A 24163-nucleotide genomic window follows, 5' to 3' on the forward strand; every position below is an offset into this window, starting at 1 on the left:
ATGTATTGAATGATTAGTTTTTATTTTCAGATAAGACTTTGCTTTTCATAAATTAGAAGGGATATGTACGTACGGAAAGTATAACTTATAAGTCTCAATGGTTTCATTAATCTAAGGAATGCTGACAAAAAAATAATCTAAGGAACATTTAACGGTGTGCGGCAGTCTTTAGAGCAACATTAACGATTACAAACTCACCACAGTTTCTATTATTATTTATTGTTTGTTTTTATTATGCAATTATTCTTTTATTTTTCAAAAGATTGTCAGCCATTAGAAACTTCACACCTGTAACTTTAGTATCTTTAGAGGTTCTAAAAACCTCTCAAATGAGAATCACCTTCTCTGTCTTTCCTTAGCTTTTCATTTTTTTCAATTTGTTACTTGTTAGATACTTTTTTTAACACCGTTGGAGGTTCTTTTATAAGTTTATAACATGCAGTAACAAACAAAAAGAAAGTTTAAAATAAAATGAAAGCACCGGGCCTGACCATGCATGACATATGCTGCGCAGCTGCGGTACGGTTTTTTTTGTTTGACAAAAGCTGCGGTAGGGGTTTTCTTTCGAAAAATCAAAATGATGTTTTACATATTTTTTGCTAATTATTCATATCATAGACAGAATTGTAGTTTACTGATTACATGACTTAAAAAGTTCAAGATCCTCCTTTTACATGAAATTAGCTGATTCAGATACTTATTATAGGTGCTTGGAGAAAATAATAGACGATATATAATCTAGATGTATATTCGCATCTTCCTCGCGTGATGTGCCGAGATTCCAATCCATCTGTCAAATGCAAGGTCACGTGAGATATTAATATACACGCATCGATGCATTGCGTGGTTGGCCGTCCTCAAAACCCATAGGAAATTTTTCCAGTAGTACATAACTTAATTTATGTATCGATGTATAGTAGAGAGTGTGTACATGCAATGATGCGTAAAAAGATGTACAAATCTGCAACGTATCGAAGTTAAAACATCGAATCCTGTAACAGGTTCAATTTCCGAATAGATGTGGAGATTCTTCCATGTGGTATAGCTAGTATATCAATACTACAAATCTATATATCTCGATATAATTTTTAGTTTTGTTTGCACTGAATACAGAAAAGATGATCCTGGTTCAGCTCATACCTCAATGTGCCTTTGAATAAATTTCAAGTTTGCACATATACAGTTTGATGTTATTCTTTTGAGGAATTCATTTAACTTACTGCCGAAAACGCCAAAGAGACAAACGGTGCAACTTTTAGTCTTTTACCATTATCATTTAGGAGCGACGACCCACTCCATTGAAAAAAATTGAGCTTTTTTTTTTATGCCAATTTCTTTTTTTTTATGCCGAATACTTTTTTCTTAAGCTAAAAATCCTCAGAAATTTTTTGGCTGTAGGCAAGTGTTTACTCTGCATGTGCCGTAAGCCGGATTTTAGCTAGAAGAAAACCAAAATACATCGCCACTGTTAAATCCATATACGCAACAAAACTTTTATTTTCCACTTCACGAAAAAAGGGTTGAAGACATATCATGCCACTTATCCTTGCAGACATTTCATACTGCAATGTTTTATTTACTTCTATAAATCAAGATAAAACTTATACATTAGCAACAATTGTTTTTGACCATGATTTAGTATATTTATATACATATGTATGTATATATATTTCAACACATGATTTTATATATTTTGTTTGGGCAAAACATTTGATTTTATATTTTCAAACATCAAAATTAATCTGAACATAGTTTCCAACAATTTAATCCGTGAAAACAACTAAAAATTTGGGAAATGTGTTAGCGAATTAAGGTGGACCCAAAAATGATATGTTCTATTTGGGCTTCAGGCCCAACATGCAGATCTGTTCGGAGGCGGGAGCTTCCCATTTAACGGTCACTCCTCTCATCTCTTCAAACTCTTCCACACATCTCCTCGACTCCAAACCTCCGCCTCTTTTCCTCGCACGTGCGAGTTCTTCGCCGGCGACTCCATCAAATATCTTCTCCCAACCTTCCTCCCACTCTCCATGTGCGTCGCACAGCTTCAACGTCCCGTTCTCCCACTCCGTCCAGCTCCACTCTTTGTTAAGCTTTCCCATTACTTCCCCCACGCAAGAGCCACTGCACGCGACCGTGCACGGACGGCACTTGGCACCGTTCAATGGTCCGCGGCTAGATAGCGCAGCCACGGGAACTCCGTAGCTAGACGGAGGGAACTCGTAGGTTCGGTCTGTCATGATGCAGAAAGGGAGAGGTTTGGTTACGCAAGGAACACGGTGAGTTGAGAGCTGGGCCTTGAAGGCGGACTCGGAGTTGAGGCTAGTTAAACCGGCCGAGTCGAGGTCGGGGATGAGTGAGAGGCGAGAGAGAGCCACCGTTGAGGTGTTGAGATCGCCGACGCCAAAGCGGTCGTTGAGGCCACCGTAGGAGGAACCTGGTGGGACTAGGTACTGGCCCGGTTTGAAGTAGTCAGGGTCGAGTGTGTCAGACCAGTAGCCGTCGACACGGGTCCGGACTATCCAGTCGTATGTGAAGTTATTCTCGTTTTGGTACGCCTTTATCATCGTGATGCAACCTTCTACGAGATTGAAGTATTGTAATAAGCCCTATCATATATTGAGGCCAAGAAATAACACAGGTGAGAATATATTCTCAGGATAAAAAGATACAATCACAAGGCACACACTTGATCAGAAAAATACAATCACGAGGCACACACTTGATTAAATCTATAATTACTAGTACATATAATATCGGAAGAATGCAATCACGAGGTTGTCCAAAACAAAAAACAAAACAATCACGAGTCACACATTTGATCAGACTAAGAGATGCAAAAAGCTAATATATGTAGATTAATTATTTTCATTTTATATACATTGAGCAAGTATGTCACATAAAATAATCACTTTCCAAAATGTAATGCAAAATCAAGCAAATGTGAATAGATAATAGTATATGATTTATCACTAGGTAGTACAAAGTTTTTGACCAATGTACACAGTATACATGCTTGGAACCAAAACATACTAGAAGCCTTGGCATATACATTATCACGCCACTTCACCACGCATTTAAACATTTCATAAATAATTATTACCATAAAAAAAATATATACGTATATTTTCCACGAAAATCAGAATACATTTTTCTCCACAAACCATAGTATACGTAAACTACATGATCTTAATTTACGGGGAAAGTGGGTCCACAAAAGGTTAAGAAGCGAATTTCAGTCTCGGACTAGTTAGACTACAAGTCTACAACTCTACAAGACTAGAAGTCTACCTAAACCTTGCGAGACGATAACAATTACCAAGAAATTGTAAACTGGATTTCAACCTTAATCTATAGTAACCTTAAGAGTAACTCTAATGGGGAGTTATCTCCTTGGAGCTCTCAAAATATTTATAAAGACATACATATATATTTTGAAAACCCCAAGAAGAAAACTCCTCACTGAATTTGCTCTAGTCCAAAAACCTCATTGTCCATGATCTTGCTCTAGGAGAAAGATCATGATAGAGTTCTAAAATTATATCTTTTCAGAACCTCCTTGTCCATTTGGCAAACTATGATTAGATTATTTTTACTTAAGACAATTCAAAACTAATCAGTTATTTTTATCAATTAAAATAATAATAATTTTTTTAAGAACCTTCAAATGAGAAACTTACCAATGAATTTACTCTAAATGAACTTCATCTCATCCTCTCTCTTCTCTTTCCATTATTTTTATTAAATTTATTGTAAAATAATCATGTGAAAGCTTCAATTGGAGATGATCTTACATCCAATAATTCTATAGCCATTTGAAATGACATTTATAAAACGCCATTTTGTTAGACAAGAACCAAGAAAAAAACAAAGTAGTTGGTGAGATTGTTACAACACCAAATATCAAACAAAACTAAACCCATCATAAAAAAACATTCATAGACATGACTACATGAGTAACGTAGGTACCAAGAAACGGTTACACCAAACCTAACCCTCTCCAACTAAACGGACCCCTCTATTGACTAGTTTCTTATCCTTTTATTTTGTTTTTTTCCCCGAAATGTTACTTGTGATGTAATAAACCATGCATTCAATTTAAAGTCGAGCAAATTTTTCTAAAAAGGTAAGAAAATTATAACTTACCTTAATGCCATTAGGCGAATTCATGGGTGTGAGGACTCGAACCATCGGTTCAGTCTCGTTGATCGGCGTAGGCTCAAAGATACGAACCCATGCGAGCCTTGGCGAGTCTTTGAGCAACCGTAGCTTGAAAGAGTTGTGATCGAGAGGACTATTGAGAAACAAATCAGCATTAGGATAAACCTTAAGGATTTTCTCAATAATCGACGGTCCGGTTAACTCGAACCGCCTCGCTCCTCCAACCAAACACACCGCAATCTTCGACTTCATCAACTCCTCCTTCTTCCCCCGCCGTGAGTTTTCATCCTCCTCCGCTGGAGTTACGTCGCGAGGGTCGGAACCGGTGTTCTCGGTGGTGGCGGTTAGGGTATGAGTGTAGATTAGGTTACGGAGAGGTGCGAGAGTGGGAGGAGGATCAAGATTGAGTGTAGATAGAGAGAGCAAGAGGAGGAGGGAGAGAAACGGGATTGCGAGGACGAGGAGAAGACGGCGATCAACGTCGGAGATTCTCCTGGCGACGTACATGACGACGGATCTTCGCCGTAAAATACCGTCGGTTCTTTAAACACACGTAACGTTCTGCCGAGAGAGATTTATATTTTTGAAGATAAACTTGGAACTGATTCTGAGAGGCGTTGGTTCGTTGGAGTGGAAGGTGAAATCAACTTTCAGCGTGGGTTTGGTTTTGTTTACTTCTTTATTTATTTATTTATTTCTTAAGTTTTATATCTATATACTCATATAAATGTGATAATTAATAAACTTTATACGTATTGACTACGTTACATAGGAAATGAAATCGTTTTATTTATTTATTTTCAAGTTTTTCATGAGTTGCTTAATAAATGTTTTAAATGCTTAATTTTATCACAACTCTCTTTGACCCAAAAAAAACTGTCTTCCTAAACACTTAAAATCGTTTGATTAAATTTCAAAGCTCCTCGCCAAACGTTTTACAAGAATGTGTAGTGTGACTGTTAATCGTTAACTAAAGGGTCTGTTGCCATATACTAATGAAGAATTAATCTTAAAACATGTTACAGAAAATGAAGGATGTGGAGTAAAAATAACTGGGTTGTTTGGGTGTCAAGAAACGTATTATTTTTTAATTTAACACGAGGAAAAGAAAAGTATTTTCTGTCGTGAACGTTCATACTTCGTACCTTTGACTATGCCGTATTCATATTCCCAAAAAAAAAGAGAATTATGTCTACATTATATCAGCAAACCTAAGTAGAGAGAAATGTCTTTGAATTGTATCAAATACGGTTCCAAATTTGCTCTAGGTGCTCTTAATATAATTTATTTTTCATTAAATTTAGAAACCAAATAGATTTCTTTACTTTTCTATGATTTTTTTATGATTTCTTTACACCTCTCTATATTTAATTCATTGTATTTAAACAAACTTCTTCTAGTATAAAATTTCAATAACTTCTGTATCGCTAATTTTGTCAACCCAAATTTACGTACAATTAAATAATTAACTATTCAATTTGGACAAGCCTGCTAAGTAAAATGAACTTCTAAATGGGCTTAAAAATCTTAAAAGAGGCCCATTAAAGATCATCTGCTCGAAACCAGCAGAGTCAAAGAGCGGCAAATCGTCGCGACACTTTCCTTCCTGAATCTGTTAACGTTGGCTTAGAGGCTACAATGCAAGGAGGATCATCTGGTATCGGTTACGGTTTAAAGTATCAGGTACTTCGCAATCTCGATCTCTCTTCAATCTCCAGCTTCTGATGGGATCTGTTGTTGTTTTTTTTTGGCAGGCGAGATGTATATCGGATGTGAAAGCAGATACGGATCACACCAGCTTCCTCACTGGAACACTAAGCCTCAAAGAAGAGAACGAGGTGATGGCTCTTTTAGATTGCATTTGTCTCGTTATCCGGATCTGAAGAGTTTCTGATTGTTTGATTGGTTAGGTTCATCTGCTACGTCTGTCATCTGGTGGATCTGAGCTGGTGTGCGAGGGTTTGTTTTCGCATCCTAATGAGATTTGGGACCTTGCTTCTTGCCCTTTTGATCAGCGCATCTTCTCTACTGTCTTCTCCACTGGTAATTTGAGCTGATTAGTAGTAAAAAAACTAGACTTTGTGATTGAAAGTATATATCTTTACTCTTTAGGAATCTATTCTCAGGTCCATATAGTCCTTTTTAGCATACTCTGTTTTGGATTGGTAAGCTTAGGCTGAAAGGAACTGTCTTTACATTATAGACTTAGACTATGCATTTGCACTTAAGGACCCTTTGTCAATTTATGGAACTATGATTTATCCAGACAGCCATATATCATGTTCGGTCCGATATGGCAAATGTCAGAGACTTATAATGTTGTTTCCGTTTTAAAGGCGAGTCATTTGGAGCAGCGATATGGCAGATTCCTGAGCCGTATGGTCAGTCAAATTCATCAACTTTGGAATGTGTTGCCTCCCTTGATGCACATGTTGGTAAGATCAATTGGTGAGTTCATGGTTTATCTACTGACTGAGCTCCAAAAGGCCTAGAACATATCCACATTTTCATGAACATATATCTCTTTGCCCTTTTTGTGGAAACAGCGTTCTGTGGTGTCCCTCTGGAAAATCGGACAAGCTAATCAGCATGGATGAGCAGAACCTTGTGTTGTGGAGTTTAGACTCTTCAAAGAAAAGTGCTGAGGTGGTATCTAAGGAGTCGGCTGGTATGCGGCATTCTTTATCAGGTGGAGCATGGAATCCACATGATGTGAATTCTGTGGCAGCGACTTCTGAATCATCTATCCAGTTCTGGGACTTGAGGACTATGAAGTATGTCACCATTTTTTTCATATACTCTATTCCTGCGTGCATAGCTAGCGGCTTTTCACCTAATCAATAGTCTGTCATGTTTAGTTTGTGTGTTCTAATTCTTTATGTTGAGTTTGATATGTTTGCATGTTTACAGGAATGTTAATTCAATTGACCGTGCTCATGTACGTAATGTTGATTACAACACCAAGAGAGAACATATACTTGTAAGACTTCACATTATATATAATCTCCACATATATAAAAAAAAAATGTTATCAGATTTTTGTGTGTTTATGTATTGGAGTGTCTATTGTGTAGGTCACCGCAGATGATGAATCTGGCATACATATCTGGGATCTTCGGAAAGCTAAGGTTCCTGTCCAAGAGCTCCCTGGTCATACACACTGGTAACTTTAGCTCTATGCTCATTTCTGGAATCTTTTTCCTTTTCTTGATTGTGGTTCACACGTACACACAAATGTAATGATTTAGACATGGAACTGGTCTCTTGTCTGATCGTTATTACTGACAAATTTTACAGGACATGGGCTGTCAGATGTAACCCTGAGTATGAAGAACTAATTCTGGTACTCGTATCGTTTTCCCATACCTCTTTACCTTCTTAACTATATTGTAACTGTGATTGTCACTATAAAGGCTTCAAGCTGAAATGCTCTAGATTAACTAGGATGATGCTTTTACCTGTTGAGCATTACAACTCGATGATTCAGGGACAGTTTTGTATACTTTTAGAATGCTGTTTCTGATTTAATTTAATTAATCACAGAGCGTTGGAACAGACTCAGCTGTAAACTTGTGGTTTGCTTCGGCATCTAGTGATAATCAAGCCTCAGAAAGGTAGAGTTCTCTTTATCATCATCACAACCAACCATTTGCAGTTTTTCCAACTTTGATTCCAACGCCTATGTTCTGCAGGTCGGCAGAAGCATCGCGTCAGCGTGTGAATCCGTTGCTAAATTCTTATACAGACTACGAAGACAGTGTGTATGGTAAATGCTCTTGACCAAACTGAGTTCATAGTTCTAAAACTGCACTAAAGGTGCATCAAAACTACTAACATAATTGCTGTCACAGGCCTGGCTTGGAGCTCTCGCGAGCCTTGGATTTTTGCATCATTGTCATATGACGGCAGGGTACTTAACAATTCTACTAAGAACCGAAAGAACATTGGAGAATTAATAAAATAAATCATGTACTGTCTACTAATATGCTTTGGTGTATGCTTTTGTTAGGTTGTGATCGAATCCGTCAAGCCTTTCTTGCCGAGAAGATAGGTACATGCAGCTTGGCAAGAAGCTGCATTATCTATCATGTTTGAACGTTTTTGAGAAGAAGCACAAGAACAAAGAACTATTAGTGTAACATGTTTCTGATGTCTTTGGTCATCCCTGTCACTCAAGTCGCAAGCTATACAGAGATTTGCTACAATTCAGTTTTATTATATAAGATTCTTTATCATAATGATACATATGCCCTCTTTGTTTTCCTTTTAATATAAAGCTACATCTCTGACCAAGCCCTGATTCTGGATATTGCCATAGTATGATCGAAAACAAAAATGGCTCTTTCCTAGAGAAACAAAGGACGCTCTATGGCGGTTCTATGTACACGAGACATTCAATACGAAATGCTTACAACAAAGGCTTTAACCCCAAGGTTGGAAAAATTCACTCTGAAGTGTCCAAGCAGATGAGAGATTCAGTTGTAATGATGTGATGTAACTAGTCTGATAGCATTTCTTCAAGCTCTGGCTCATCAGAGGTAGATGATGGATCATCGTAGTCCAAACTCGTCCCATTGTACAATCCTCTGTCTTGAAGATCACTTTGCTCTTCCTCATAGTCTGGCTCTGACCAATCCGGCTCATCCTCTTCACTTTGAACATCGTTAGGTACTGTCACTGCTGCTGCTGCGTCTTTATTTGTAGATTTGTTTTTCTTTCCAAGCTTTCTAGATTCTATTTGCGCCTTTGCCTTAGCCTCTGTGTCTTCGCATATGCACGTGGAAGGGTTCTCGTGAAACTCACCTCTACCAGCTCTTACTTCCTTTGGCTCTCCCATGAACCCTCTCTGGAACGAACGGACTCTAGAGGTAAACTCCTCCCAAGTCGTGTTCTCTTTGTTCAGGAACAACCTGTAAAGCTTCTTTGCATTTGGCCTAACCGTGGGCTTATGTCCAAAGTATCTCCTGCAAGTTCACATCCACCAAAAAAGCTTAAACACTTTGCAAAAAATGCTTAAACACTTTGAAGAAGATGATGATGTTTTGAGTACCTCCTCCCAGCCAATATTTTAGCCATATTGCCATTGTTGTTGGTTACGAACACATCACTCTCATCACACACGAGGAAGTCTAGCGCAGCCATTCTCGAAGAGTATGAAGCAAAAGGCTCTAGCTCTTCCTTTGTAGCTATAGTGTCTTTCGAATAGAAGTGAGGAAAGAGTGCTTTCAGAGGAGCCAAAGACTCTTCTCCTCCGTATACTTCACCAGACGCGACGTATATATGAACATCACTGCCGTATCCCAAAGCTCTGAGCATTAGTCCGACTTCTTCTGGAGTGAGGGGACACCTTCCTTGTCGTCTTTGTTTCTCTGGATTGTTAATCTGCAATAAACTTGCAAAGTTAGCTATTTAACATACAATGAAGTGAATGTTAATGAATAGGACATTACATGTAATGTTTTCCATCTTCTTCTGATTGCTGCAAGTTCTCTCCTTTCTTTATCACCACCACCGTAATAGCATCCAGAGAACGCAAGCATGTCAGGCTCAAACCTGCAACAAACTTTCGTCAAAACATTCTTTTAGATTTAAAGGTGAAAGGTGGTGGTACCTTAGATGTAAAGCAATGAAGTGTTTGCTCCTCAGTCGCATGCGCCGGACCAATTCATTTCCCATTTTAAGTATCGGATCAGTGAACTTTAGAGCATGGTAATTTACTCTACATCTTAGCTTTTGCAACTCATCGCTCAACTTGTTTGAAAGTCTATAATCAAACTTGTTCAGTTGAACTGCCTGAAGCATACATAATACAGCAAAAAATAAGGCTTCAGCGAGATACTTGTTCATAAGACAACACCACTTCTCCTTGAGTACAAAATGCATCAAACAATGAAATAAGAAAGAGAGATTTAGGGAAGAAGGAAACTTACATGCCTTTTGTGAAGAACAGGTAAAACCCGGTTAATATAGCATCTCTCGTTACATTTCCGTGGGACACGCATTCTACTTGGACTCCATGGTCTCCCTCCTTTCTGCGGAAGCTGCTTTATAATTCTAACGTCTTCAGACAGAAACGATACAAACCAATCAACATCAAAGATATGCGAGAAGTCACTGCAGGCAAACGCACAAAGTTACTAAGTCATTTTCCTTTTGGGAGTAAAAAAATATAAATGCTTAGTCTGGTGCCGAACCTGGCATCCTTCCAGTAAGACTTCTGGTCTAACTTGGGAACGACAAGAGTAGCGTTTAGAATCCTTGCCGCAACAACTGCATCTACAATCTGTACAAAGACACGTCAGAACAAGGTGCTATACAATCTACACTAGATAGATAATCTGAATAGATCCAAACAGAGAGACTTCAAAACATTAGCTGACATAAGAGTAAAGACATTTCGTTGAAATAATAAAACCAAAGAAGGAGAATAGAACTAACTCCAGTTCGTTGCTGGTTCAAGCCACCACTGGTGGCGATTGCCAAGTATCGATCATTTCTCGTAACTGCTTTCGCATCTGCAAACAGATAACTAAGAGTCAATGCCTGATTCAGAAGCTCAAAGTTTCCAACTTTGGTAAGATCAGTGACACAACAAATGAATAATAAAGAGTGTTACGCACTTGGGAACTTGGTGCTAGCATTGCTGCAACCGTAGAAGAACTCAGCGTTTCGGGAACGCCAGACATCACGATCTGGTCTGCCTCCATCTCTCTGTAAAACACACACACATTGATAGAGAGATCCACAAAGTCGAAAGCTTTGAAAGGAAGAAGGATAAACCCACTAACCGGAACTCGGAAAGCTGCTGATTTGATCGAATCACTGCCACCTCCGATGTTGATCTGCTTCGGTGAAAAAACGACATCATATCAGAACGGATCAAAAGGTGAGAGATTTATAGAGAGAGAGAGAGTACAGATGTGTGGCGAACGCGAGGTGGGAGGCGATCGGAATCTCCAGGATGGGGAGCGAGGAAGGAGAGGAAGGCGAAGAGGACGAGGAGAGATAAGGAGACGGCGAAGACGAGAGGGAGGAGGCGGCGGAGACGGTTGTAGTAAGGGTAGCGCCGCCGCTGGAAACTCATGACGGCCGCCGCGCCTAGAGAGAGATTGGGAATCGAAACGTGTAATAAAGAATCAGAATGTTTCAGAATCACGAATCATGCTTTCTTTCGATCACGAGCGACAACTACAATATGAGCAAGAGAGAGAGAGAGAGATTTGTCTATAGAGAGATTTGTCTAGAGAGAGAGAGAGCTACTGATGTCTTGTATGAGTGTAAATATTTATTTACCGGTTCAAAAATAAATTGAATATTTACTTCTTCACATCAAAATATTTTAATTAGTTAAAAAATGAATGTTTTGATTAAAAATAGTTATTTAAAAATGGCTTGAGACTTGTAGAGATTAGAGAATATCAGAGCATCTGCATTAGTGAACTCCATGGAGAGTTCACACAGTTTTCGAAAAAAAAAAATATTAAAATAAACAAAAGCAATGAACCTCCCTCTTAGAAGTTCACTGCACTGAACCCGGATCATCACTGTAGCGCGGGCCTCACGACACGTGGCGGCCCGCGATTTGTCCGGTTATAAATTTTTTTTTTTTTTTTTTAAAAAACAAAAATCAAACAGAAAAAAAATAATAATAAAAAAATGCTTTGTGAACCTCTTCCAAGGGGTTCACTAATGCTGATGCTCTCAGGCTGTAAAAATTATACTTTTCCGTTCACTTTAATTATCGTTTTAGGTTTATGCACATAAATTAAAAAAATATTTAATTTTGCATATTTCCGAAATAAAAACATTATTACATATACACATAACCATATTTTAATCGATCGAAAAATATAATAAAAATATTATTATTAAATTTTTCATTAAAAACATAAAATGACACTTAAAATGAAACAAAATTTTAATTCTAAAATACCAAATAATATAAAACGGAGGGAGTATTATTTTTGTTAAAACATTTCCAACCCATTGATATTTATCCCTATAATAACATTCATAGTCAAAGCTAAATTTTCTATTTTTCTTTTTTTAAAAAAATATTATATTTTAAGAAATGTTGTATTAAATATATACTTTAGTAACTTTATTTCTATTATAAAATTTCTCTATTTAAAAAGAAATACAGAAAAAATTGTTTTAAGCAAATAAAATTAAAACATTGATATATAGTTTACAGCTCTTTCATCTATGATTTTAAAAAATACACTGAAAATTGTCTTAAGCGAATAAAATTAAAAATTTGATAAAGTTTACAGCTCTTTCATACGTCGGCGAAAAAGAAAAAAAAAAACTCAGACCACCACCTTAGTTGTTAGGTGGTTTGTATAGCAAACGACTAAAGATGCTTCTAATCGCCGTGCAGACTCATCTCATCAAACTGTTCACAATGAACCGGCTAGACTCACTCACCAGTTTGTGAACAGAGAAGCTTCCTTTAAATGGGCAGAGAATCAACAGATTTAGAGACGAAAAGCCACCTACTAAACATACTTGTTAGACAGTCCTTTCGCCCATGGACTTTGCTCTTCCGACCATATAACCCTCACCCCAAGCATCGAGCACCACCTTAGATTCAAAAGCGCAGCTGCAAGATGCTCCCGCGAGTCTCTAAACAGCTCAATAATCTTCGTTTCAGCTTCAGGGTCTTCACTCATGACAAAACTTTCCTCAAGCTCTGCTTTCTTCTCCTGAAGACTCTCTTTCACTTCTCCGCCGAGCATTCTTAGGCTCAGAACATTCAACGCTTCTATCGCTGTCGTGTGATACCCTTTCTCCACGTAACAGTTGAATACAAAATGACATGTTGATGGATCTGGACTCACTTTCTCTCTGCGCATTTGCTCCACTATGTACTCAACCACATCGATCATTCCCTTCTCAAACGCTTTACGCAGAACGGTGTTGTATGATAAGACATCGAGTTGTATCCCTTCTGATGCAGCTTGGTCCAAGAGATTGAGCGCCTCCTCGAAATTATCATCGTTCAACAAAATCTTCATTAGAGCAGTAAACGTGACCGCTTTTGGAGAAAACCCGTCACGGATCATCATGGAGACTAAGGCACAAGCTGATTTGTAAGAGTGGATGATGCTGCAACAATCAATCATTATGTTGTATGTAGCAGCGTCTGCAGGGTATCCACATGCTTTCATCCTTTTGAATATTTTTATCACCATGTTAGTCTGCATATGTCATTTTTAAGAATATAACCGGTATCAATATTGTGTAAACGCTAGATATGTATGTTGGTGTGCAATGAAAAAACTTACTTCATTTGCCTCGAGAAGTGATTGAAGCACTATGTTGTATGTAGCCGTCTCTAGATACATATTCTCAGCTCTTTGCAGGTGTCTGATCATCTCGTTCACCATGCCTTCAGCTCCGAGGGCTCTCAGCTAAACATGAAGAAAGGAAAATGTAATATATCACATCTGCTTCAAATAGATTAAGAGCAATCTGTGTAGAGAAGATACTAACCACGTTCCGAGTTGAGATAGGACTGTGTTGAAGACCATTTCTCACCATGTCCATTTCTATAGCGTTTATTCTTTTACAACAGTCCACTTGTGACAGCATGTTGCCTTCTTCATATGGTGCATTCACATTACCAAATAATGAAAAGAGCAGTTCATAGGTCCTCATGTCAGGACGCAGATTTAGCTGTTTCATCCTAGCCAATACTCGGACAGCACGCTCTGGTTGGTCCTACAAAAACATTAGTAAGAAACTGTAACTAACAGTGACTTGGGAGAGTTAGCAGATTATTAAACGAGGTATGGAGATTAACTAACCAAGGAGTCACACGCAGCAAGAAGGTTATTGAAAGGATACGCATAAGAGCACTCAGACACTTGATCCAGCAGATGTTCAGCTAAATCAACCTGAAAGGCCTTACTGCAATAAGCTGAAACCGTAGCGAGAGTTGAGTTATACGGTTTCAGATTCTGCTCCTGCATTACTTTCAACTGCAGTAGAGATCAAAAAATCATTACAAAGAAAGAAATTATGAAAGAGAAGGCTAGTAAATTACATAAACCCTTACCAGTGTCATGCCATATTCGTATGCTCCTGGAAACGCAACAGCTCTAATGAAACCATCATACGTATGGCTCGATGGTACCAACCCAAGATTCTGCATCTGAAGCATTAACTGCTCCGCTAGCTCAGAGTTTTTAGACTGTCCACATGCGTGAATCACATCGTTGAACGACCATCTGAGGATCCTAGTCGCAGGGACGTTGTTCTTTCCATGAGCATCCACCATTAGAGAAGCCGTGTGATCATTTACTCCTCCTAAAGCAACTTTCTCTGATCTCGTCTGAGTACTTGATGGTATAGGAATATCTAGTCTTGTGGAATGCAGTTTACCACTTTTGAATTTGACAAAGAGCTCTCCTCTCGAAGCTAGAGCCACCATGTGTTGCAATAGCTCATAAGCTGATTTCAAATCGCCCAGCCTCGTAAAGGACCATATGAACTTTCTGAGGGAGAGTATACTCAGGCTATAATGGTCCACATAGTGTTTTAATATCTCATTAACAGATGGTAGATTGCGCTGAAGAACTGCAAGCTGAAAATGATACTAATCAGATAACTAAGATCAATGCAAAATAAAATCTCTTTGAATAAAATGGACTGAAACACTATGTGTTCTACAAATGTTTCCTCAGTGTTCTACAAATCAGTCTAGACGGGCAAATCGGTCTAGGTTGTTTGGTTTTCGGTTCGGTTTTGATTTGGGTAATTCGGTTTTTGTTTTTTTTGGTTCAAGAGATTTAGGAACCATTTGGTTATTTACAAAATTCGGTTCAGTTTAGTTATTTCGGTTTATGTTTTTTTTTGGTTCAAGAGATTTAGGAATCGTTTGGTTATATATAAAATTTGGTTCAGTTTAGTTATTTCGGTTTGGTTCTGATTCGGGTAATTCAGTTATTGTTTTTTTGGTTCAAGAGATTTAGGAATCGCTTGGTTATTTACAAAATTTCATTGGGTTTAGTTATTTCGGTTTTTAGTTCAGCTAGCAAAGTTGAGAACCGGCTAATATCCTAAATAAATTCGGGTCTAATTCGGTAAGATATGTTCTTGACTAACCTTGAGAAGTGCTGCATATGTTATTTCATTCTTCCCTACTCTCCTTTGATCCATCAACTCCAAACACCTACTAGCGTAATTCCCGTTTCTCGTTTTGACACAGGCTCCAAGAAAATAGTTATACACAGGCAAAAGAGGAGAAATGCTATCATTTTCCCCTAAAGCCTGAATAAACTCTGACGCCTGAACAATTATAGAGTGTTATTAGATGAGGGCATGTATGGATTCTACTTGGATACTGGATTTAGAATATTTATTACCTTATCCAAGTGTCCCCCATTACAAAGAGCTTGTACTATGAACAACAAAGATCTGCTGTCAAGATTAATTTCCCTCTTACACATTACACTGTAAGTCTCCATTACAAACTGCAGGATACAAATAACTGCCTTCAGATCCGAATAGTGTAATCATTCACCAAAAGAACAAGCCTAACCGATGCTTTATAAACTTACCACAGGGTCAGGTGATCGCGCACAATACTTAAGAATGCTGTGAAAATCATCGGCACTAAGTGGATTGTTTCCATGTATTAGCTTTGAAAGTAGAGCAGACGCTCCAGGCCTCTCTCCAGAGCAAAGTGCATTAACAATCTGCTCCTGTAAGATCTTCCTCGTTGACTCATCTTGGCATCGAATGAATTCATTACCTGCACATGGAAGCATTAGATCAACAGATAGAGAGAGGAAACAAAGCGTAAAAAGGATGATAGTAAGACATACCTATCATTGTCGTGACACTACGAGAACAAGAACAACCACCAGAGCCATTATTAATTCCACTTCTTCTCAGTTCCTAGAATCAAATTCAAACCCCCATTTAATCAAGTTACAATCTTTTTCAAACAACACTAATCATTAAACAAATCTCAAAGTAAAACAAGGAGCGTGTAACTAACCCGAGATAAGGTTGGTCTTAACTTTGAAGACGAGGAGGAACCCACGATAAATCTCAATGGAGAACGCCATCTACATTTGCACAGACCAAGAAGCAAACTCAATAAACATTCATTGAAGTAGTGGTGAGGGTCAACACTAAACCCAATTCGCCAAAAACAACTTACAGTGCTCTGTACATTGCCAAAGATCAAAACTTTACGATTATATCACAACTAAAATCTGCAAAGAACAAAACTTTACGAATTATATCACAAACGGGAGCAATTGGGTTCATCAAAACTCCTTGAGATCGACAGAAACATACGAAAAGATCGAAGACTTACTTCACGAAACTTAAAACCCGTTAGCAAAAGTTTTCAACTTTCGTCTTCGATTAGGAGACACAACTCAATCTCAGTAATGTTTGCTTTTTGTATCGATCTCACTCTCTGGTTCTAACAATGTCAAAGAGAAGAGAGCAAAATGAAGAAACTCATTTCAGGTTTATCAAAAACACGAAAAAAGCAGTTAATGGGCCTTTATCTGAAGTAAAGCCCATTTACATTTCAGTAATGTTGTCTGAAGTTAGCGCATTCACATTTATCCACTTTTTAATTCTCTCCCGGTTTTGTTTTGATTAGTAGCTGACCAATGAGTCAATATATGGCCATGACCATGAGGAATAGCTAGAAGCTACAACTAACTAGCTAGCAACTACCGTGGAAGCAGCGTTATAGAAACATATAAGAATGATTTTTTAAATACGAATTAGGGAAATTTTAAAAAAACTGCAGCTATATATATATTGAGAATCTGCAAGACTCAGTTCCAATTATTAAAAGAGAAGAGCAACAAATCACGAGAGAAAACAAAGCCATACAATTTTTTTTCTTTGAGGTATGTGTATTTGCATATGCATATGCATATATGTGCCAATATATATATATATATTTTTTGGTCTGATTAATGTCTTGTTGTTATATATTTTTCATGTCCTAAATCTCTATGTTCTTCTTATTATTCGCTTCAGTTATCTTCTTAATCATATTTCATTTATATATTCTCTCTCCTTTTAAATTTTTTTTTATTAATGGATCTTTGTTGTTTAAGCAACGCAGACACTGAGAAGATGTCTTCACAGCAGAAGAACACAAATTCATCATCCTCCACTCAATCTTCCCTCCCCGACGGCGCCACCACCGGAGAAAACAACGTTAACCGTGAAAAGACAGTGACCCAACAGCCCAACTCCGTTGCTGATCCGTTGCACCACCATCGTCACAGCCTTGCTAAAGTTATAGCGTTACGTCCAAGGAAGTTCACGGATGCGTTCATGGAGACGCAGTTCAGATGTGAAGTGTGCGGCGAAAGATTTACAAGAGAAGAGGATCGAAATATTCACAGGAGTGGACACTACAATAATCCATTTAGGAGATAAAACTGATCGGAGAAGTGGAAATGCGAGTAATGCTATACGATGTTACAAATCTGTCTGCAAAAACTATCTCTAAGACTTTGTGATCCCATGATATTACCATCTTTTCTATTAAAACTATGTTACCGTCTTTCTTAGTTTCTTTCAATAATATTTGTTTCCTTTGATAATTTCCGTTGACAATGATGGTGTTCATATAATTGATCATATCAAATGAGAATACATCCATAAAACTATAGTGTGAAAAGAAAATTCAAGCCCACAAAAAAAAATATTTTTTGTAGTCCATAATCTAAAAATAAACATAACTAATAACTTTGTTCTATTAATTGGTCCTTAAATTTATCAAACTTCATCAGATATTAACCCAATGTTGTATTAACTTCTATCCATGATCGGCTTATTAGCGTTGAAATGTAACTTATTTTATACAACAAGCTTACACGCTAAGTCGTTCTTTCCAAAAAAGGAAAGAAAAAAATTGACACTAAGTTAGCTACATAATTAGTATTTATTTATAAAAAAGATAATTGGAAAATAAAAAAGAAGTCTAAGAAATTGAAGTTGAATAGTAAGAAAACTGAACATTCTATTAGAAATTTAGAGTAAATTTATTAATTTTAGGAATTATAATGTATGGTTTAAGTTGTGGAGTATTTGGTAGATATAATAATAAGATGTAACCTACTTTAATAATTCTCCCAAAAATGCATGACCGATAAAAGTTGTAATAAAACCTGTAAGCACAAGTTTTCAACATTCATCTTCAATTAGACACAACTCGTTTTCAGTAATGTTTACTTATGTATCGATCTCAGTCTCTGGTTCTAGCAATCTGCACAAAGAGATGCATGCGAACATGTCAAAGAGAAGAGAACTAACGAAACTCATCTCAGGTTTATCAAACACACCATTAGCAGTTAATGGGACGTTGTTGTTGACATTTGTCCGAAGTTAGCCCGTTTACATTTATCCTCTTTTTAATTATAGTTGGGTACTTAAATTTCTCTCTGGTTTAGTGTTGATTAGTATCTGACAAATGAGTCAATATGACCATGAGGAATGGCAAGAAGCTACGACAACTAGCTAGCAACAACTATGAATGGAAGAACAATTATAGAAATGTATAAGACCAACTCCAACCCACCTCTATTTTTATTTCTATATTTTTTTCTAAATATAAAAATTCTATTATAGAAGTGAATTTGCTCCAATGTATGCTTCTATAATAGAGTTTCTCTATTTATAGGAGAAAATATAGAGATTTGTTATTTTTATCTCTAAATATAATTAAAGGTAAAAAGTAAAATTCCTCTATATTTTCTTCTAAAATAGAGAAAATCTATTATAGAGGCATACATTGGAGCAAATCCACCTCTATAATAGAGATCTCTATTTTAAAGGAAAATATAGAGATATACATTGGAGATGCTCTAAGAATATTTCAAGTAAAAAAAACTGCAACTATAACTACTGAGAATCTACAAGACTCAGTTCCAATCAATTAAAAGAGCAGATCAACAAAGCAAGAGAGATAACACAAAGCCATACAAATTTCTTTCTTTGAGGTATATGTATTTGCCAATATTTGGTCTCTTTGTTCTGGTTAATGTCTTGTAGTTGTATATTTTTTTTCTTCTTTTTACGTTCACAATCTCTATGGTTACTTCATGTTATTATTTGCTTTAGTTTTCTTCTAAAATCATATTTCATTTTTATTTTCTCTTTCATTTTTAAAGTATTTTATTAATGGATCTTTGTTGATTAAGCAAAAAGCAGACCCTGAGAAGATGTCTTCACCGCAAAGCTCAACTTCATCATCCTCCCCTCCGTCTTCCCTCCCCAACGGCGTCACCGCTGGAGCAAACAACCCTAACCGTGAAGAGCCTACGGTGACGTCGACCCAACAACCCAACTCCGACGCCACCACTGGAGCAAACAACCCTAACCGTGAAGAGCCTGCGGTGACGTCGACCCGACAACCCAACCCCGTTGCTGTTCCGTCGCCCCACCGTTGCCACGACCCAAATGCTGAAGTGGTAGCGTTACGTCCAAGGACTTTCTTAGCGGCGGGCATATGCGAATTGTGCGGCAAAGAATTTACACAAGAACAGATTCGAGATTTTAACAGGTGAGAACCCCACAATCCATAAAGGAGATAAAAGTGAGGAGAAGTGGAAATGCGAGTAATGCTTGTCTGCAACATAAATCTATCTCTAAGACTTGTTATACCATCTTTTCTATTTAAACTATGTATTGTCTTTTTAACATTTGCACCCAAAAAAAAACTATTGTGTTTCTTATTTTCTTTCAATAATGTTTGTTTCCTTTGATAATTTTCGTTTTCAATGATGTTGTTCGTATTATTGATCATATCAAATGATAGTACATTAAAACTATAGTGTGACAAGTAATTTCAAGCCCAGAAAAAAATATAATTTTTTGGGTTCACGTAGAAGAAGAGGGCGAGAAACATTTAGATGATGTGACAAGTAACCTCGGTTCCTTTTCGAGAACAAGAACAACCACCATCCCCATTATCAATAGATTCAATACTATTTGTAGCAAGTAATCTCGGTCATTTTGGAATGTGAGTGACGTTTCAACGCTTATTCGACGTTTAAGTTAGATTAAGAGACCAAGTGAGCTGAACAAAAAAAAAAGGGACCAAGTGATTGGTCGGACCGTCGGAGAACCAAATATCATGGAGACAAAATAAATATGTTAACTTGTTTTAGATGATGTATAACTTAACTAACAATGGGCTTTTACATTTAGACATATCCTACTCATACCATATCAGATTAATATACTGTTAATGAATAAGCTAATATCTTCAATTTGATATTTTCAATGGACAAATCATACTCTTTTGTTATCTTAATGTAACGATAAGAAAATAATAATGATCATCCCATTGAAGAACAGCAGATCCCATGCTACGCTCTCTCTTGAGCTGCTCCTTAAACAACAGCATTTTTAACTCTTCTTGCTCTGATATCGCTCTTAGTAAATTGAATCTGTAAAATTCCAATATGACCGAGATTAATATGGAATTCAATCTAAGAAATAAATACTATACGCGTGATATTATATTTATTTAATAAATGTACGTATACACACACTAGTGCATGATAATTTGTTAATTATGCTCCATCAGTTTCTTGAATATGTATGTTTTAAGATTTTATTTTGTTTCACAAAGTTGAATTTATTCAATTTTCTATGCATGTTTCATTTCCTAATTGACTCAAACCAATTAGTTTCAACAGAATATAAATCTTAGTTAAAATAACAAAAAAATTTAATTATAGATTGAAGTTAAATCTGGCACTGCAAATGATTGTGTAAAACCCACAAAACACAAAAAATATATAGAAACGAAACTTCTCGAGAAGATCGGCCTTACTTTGATCGCTGGATTCTTCTTATCCAGTACAATCCCATCTTTTAATAGTTGACCACTGATTCAATGACTATGACTCTATGAGGAAGGGCTAAAAGGTACAACAACTAATTACCATAGCAACAACCATGAAAGAATTTTGTTTTTATCGATGGGATAAAATAAACATAAATGTCATAATTTAAATTTCTTTCTGGTTTTGTTTTGATTAATAGCTGACCAATGAGTCAATGCCCATGAGGAAGGGCTAGAAGAAACGTATAACATTTTTTTTCTTTTAAGAAAATTAGGGAAAGTAAAAACTGCAGCTATCTGTATACTGAGAATCTACAAGTCTCATTTCCAATTATTAAAAGAGCAGAGTAACAAAGCAAGAAAGAAAAACAAAGCCATACAATTATTTTTCTTTGAGGTATTACTATATGCATATGTTTATATTTGTCAATGTTTGGTCTCTTTTTTCTGGTTAGTATTGTCTTTGTAGTTATATATATTTTCTTCTTTTCCTATCTCTAATCTCTATGGTTACTTCATGTTCTTCTTATTATTTGCTTCGATTTTCTTCTAAATCATATTCCATTTTTATATTCTCTTTCATTTTCAAAGTATTTTATTCTTGGATCTTTGTTGTTTAAGCAAAAAAACAAACCCTGAAAAGATGTCTTCATCGCACAACAACTCAACTTCATCATCCTCCACTCAGTCTTCCCTCCCCGCCGGCGCCGCCACCAGAGCAAACAACTTGAACCGCAAGAGACGGCGATGACGTCGACCCAACAACCCAACTCCATCCGTTGGTGGATGAGTACTGAGTACATATGTGAAGTGTGCGGCAAAAAAATTAAAAGAGAACAGACTCGAGATCTTCACATGAGAGGACACAACCTTCCATTTACATTACCTCGTCGTCGAAACTGATAAGAAGTGGAAATGCGAGTAATGCTATAAGCGTTATGATGTTCAATCTATATCTCCAAAAAGCTATCTCTAAGACTTGTTATACCATCTTTATAAACTATGTATCGTCTTTCTTGGTTTCTTTCAATAATATTTGTACCATCTTTCTCGATGTGAATGATCTTTAAATTTACTAAACTTCATAAGATCTTAAACCAATATTCATAAGACCTTAATGTTCAAAAAATATCTTAAACCAATATTTTATTAGCTTTTATATAGGAGTATCGGTTCATCTAAAAAAAATGTTAATAAATATTATAAATATAATTTGTGTTGATATGTAACTTATTTTATACAACAAGTCAGACACTTAATCAGCTAAATTGTATTTAGACTAAAAAGTTTATTTATAAAAAGATAATTGGAAAATAAAAAAGAAGTCTAAAATAAAATTGAGTAAATTTATAAGTTTTAGGGATTATAATGTACTATGGTTTAAAATTTGGAGTATTTGGTAGATATAATAATAAGGTGTAAGATACTTTAATAATTCTCACAAATATGCATGACCGATAATAGTCGTAATAAAACCTGTAAGCACAAGTTTTGAGCTTTTATCTTCGATTAGAGACAAATCGTTTTCAGTAATGTTTGTATCGATCTCGGTCTCTTGTTCTAGCAATCTTCAGAAAGAGATGCGAACATGTCAGAGAGATCAGAAAACTAATGAAACTCGCTTCAGGTTATCAAACACGCGAAAAAGCAGTTAATTTGACTTTGTTGACATGTTGTCCGAAGTTAGCCCATTTACATTTATCCTCTTTTTAATTCTAATTGGGTATTTAAATTTTCTCTCTGATTTAGTATGTAGCTGACCAATGTGACCATGAGGAAGCTACAACTAACTAGCTAGCAACAACCATGGGAAAAACAATTATAGAAACGTCTGAGAATATTATTTTAAAAGAAAATTAGGGAAAGTAAAAAACTGCTGCTATATATATTGAGAATCTACAAGACTCAGTTCCAATCATTAAAAGAGCAGAGTACCAAAGCAGTAGAGAATAACAAAGCCATACAAGTATTTTCTTTGAAGTATGTGTATTTGCATATGCATACATTTGCCAATATTTGGTCTCTTTGTTATAGTTAATGTCTTGTAGTTATAAATATATATATTTTTTCTTTTCATGTCCTTAGTCTCTATGGTTTACTTCGTGTTCTTCTTATTATTTGCTTCGGTTTTCTTCTATATCATATATCAATTTTATTTTCTCTTTCGTCTTTTAAAGTATTTTATTAATGGATCTTTGTTGTTTAAGCAAAAAACAGACCGTGATCGATCGCGAAGATGTCTTCATCACCCCGCGACAGCTCAGTTTCATCATCCTCCACTCCGTCTTCCACCACCGGATCAAACAACCCTAACCGTGAAGAGCCGGCGGTGACGTCGACCCAACAACCCAACTCCGTTGCTCTTCCGTTGAACCACATTTGCCACGACCCAAATGCTGAAGTGGTAGCGTTACGTCCAAGGACGTTCTTAGAGGCGGGCAAATGTATATTGTGCGGCAAAGAATTTACACAAGAACAGATTCGAGACATATAGCTGAGGAGAGAGGTCGAAAATGCGAGTAATGCTATTAAGCGTTACGATGTTCAATCTCTCTGCAAAAAGCTATCTCATAAGACTTATGATACCATCTTTTTCTATTTAAACTAATGTCTTCTTGGTCTCTTTCAATATCTATACCGTCTTTCTCGATGTGACTGTCGTACCATCTTTCTATAATAACTAATGTTTCCACTTTCTTGGTTCCATTCAATAATATAACATCAAATGAGAATGCATTAAAACTATGGTGTGACAAGTAATTCCAAGCGTAGAAACTAATAAATTCCCGAGTCCATAATCTTAAAAATTGAACAGAACTAATAACTTTGTTCTGTTAAATCGATCTTTAAATTTACTAAATTTCATAACACCTTAAACCAATATTTTATTAGCTTTTATCTAGGACCCGTTCATCTGACAAAACATGTTAATAAATATTATAAAATAAATTATTGGTGTTGAAATATTACACTGTAACATTCTATAAGAAATCTAGAGTAAATTTATAAGTTGAAGGGATTATAATGTATGGTTTAAATTTTGGAGTATATGGTAGATATTTAACACATTCGCCGGCTAAAAAAAAAAGCACATTTAATTAATGGGCCTTGTCAATAACTGGGCCGATACAAACTTTATATCTGAGCCCAAAAAAAAAG

The 24163-nt window shown here is 36.4% G+C and overlaps 4 protein-coding genes and 2 long non-coding RNA genes across 8 annotated transcripts; 3 read left to right on the plus strand and 3 right to left on the minus strand.

Moving 5' to 3' along the window:
- Window positions 1-1709: 1709 nt before the first annotated feature.
- On the minus strand, window positions 1710-4825 carry LOC106421585. Its single transcript, XM_013862414.3, has 2 exons — window positions 4147-4825; window positions 1710-2609 (listed from the first exon to the last, which is right to left on the minus strand). The coding sequence occupies exons 1-2, from the start codon at window positions 4666-4668 to the stop codon at window positions 1836-1838; spliced, it is 1296 nt and encodes a 431-aa protein (XP_013717868.1). The 5' UTR covers window positions 4669-4825; the 3' UTR covers window positions 1710-1835.
- A 759-nt stretch (window positions 4826-5584) lies between these two features.
- LOC106421671 (WD repeat-containing protein DWA2) lies at window positions 5585-8454 on the plus strand. Its single transcript, XM_013862513.3, has 12 exons — window positions 5585-5844; window positions 5916-5999; window positions 6072-6204; window positions 6498-6609; window positions 6708-6935; window positions 7072-7141; window positions 7236-7324; window positions 7459-7504; window positions 7705-7775; window positions 7854-7927; window positions 8013-8071; window positions 8171-8454. The coding sequence occupies exons 1-12, from the start codon at window positions 5800-5802 to the stop codon at window positions 8210-8212; spliced, it is 1053 nt and encodes a 350-aa protein (XP_013717967.1). The 5' UTR covers window positions 5585-5799; the 3' UTR covers window positions 8213-8454.
- On the minus strand, window positions 8357-11465 carry LOC106421670 (O-fucosyltransferase 16-like). 2 transcript variants are annotated; one of them, XM_013862512.3, is made up of 10 exons: window positions 11078-11465; window positions 10950-11003; window positions 10782-10872; window positions 10600-10676; window positions 10356-10444; window positions 10092-10275; window positions 9773-9954; window positions 9612-9714; window positions 9212-9543; window positions 8357-9125 (listed from the first exon to the last, which is right to left on the minus strand). In XM_013862512.3, exons 1-10 carry the CDS (start codon window positions 11243-11245, stop codon window positions 8660-8662), a joined length of 1746 nt encoding a protein of 581 aa, XP_013717966.1. In that variant the 5' UTR covers window positions 11246-11465; the 3' UTR covers window positions 8357-8659. The 2 variants fall into 2 exon arrangements, with proteins under 2 accessions (XP_013717966.1, XP_013717965.1); XM_013862511.3 differs by having other exon boundaries at window positions 10950-11006.
- An 834-nt stretch (window positions 11466-12299) lies between these two features.
- On the minus strand, window positions 12300-16632 carry LOC106421522 (pentatricopeptide repeat-containing protein At1g76280). Its single transcript, XM_013862356.3, has 12 exons — window positions 16493-16632; window positions 16334-16388; window positions 16169-16238; window positions 15993-16065; window positions 15726-15919; window positions 15531-15638; window positions 15271-15453; window positions 14222-14749; window positions 13971-14144; window positions 13657-13884; window positions 13449-13574; window positions 12300-13361 (listed from the first exon to the last, which is right to left on the minus strand). Exons 2-12 carry the CDS (start codon window positions 16345-16347, stop codon window positions 12660-12662), a joined length of 2400 nt encoding a protein of 799 aa, XP_013717810.1. The 5' UTR covers window positions 16348-16388; window positions 16493-16632; the 3' UTR covers window positions 12300-12659.
- A 174-nt stretch (window positions 16633-16806) lies between these two features.
- On the plus strand, window positions 16807-17753 carry LOC111199528. The gene is made up of 2 exons (XR_002653439.2): window positions 16807-17045; window positions 17267-17753. It is a non-coding gene; the product is annotated as an uncharacterized LOC111199528 (long non-coding RNA).
- A 1257-nt stretch (window positions 17754-19010) lies between these two features.
- LOC111199529 lies at window positions 19011-23746 on the plus strand. Of its 2 annotated transcripts, none has more exons than XR_002653440.2 (3): window positions 19011-19151; window positions 19363-22984; window positions 23212-23746. It is a non-coding gene; the product is annotated as an uncharacterized LOC111199529 (long non-coding RNA). The 2 variants fall into 2 exon arrangements; XR_007314745.1 differs by having other exon boundaries at window positions 23222-23746.
- The last annotated feature ends 417 nt before the right edge of the window (window positions 23747-24163 follow it).

The sequence above is a fragment of the Brassica napus genome, chromosome A7, assembly GCF_020379485.1.
Source record: "Brassica napus cultivar Da-Ae chromosome A7, Da-Ae, whole genome shotgun sequence".
NCBI lineage: Eukaryota > Viridiplantae > Streptophyta > Magnoliopsida > Brassicales > Brassicaceae > Brassica > Brassica napus.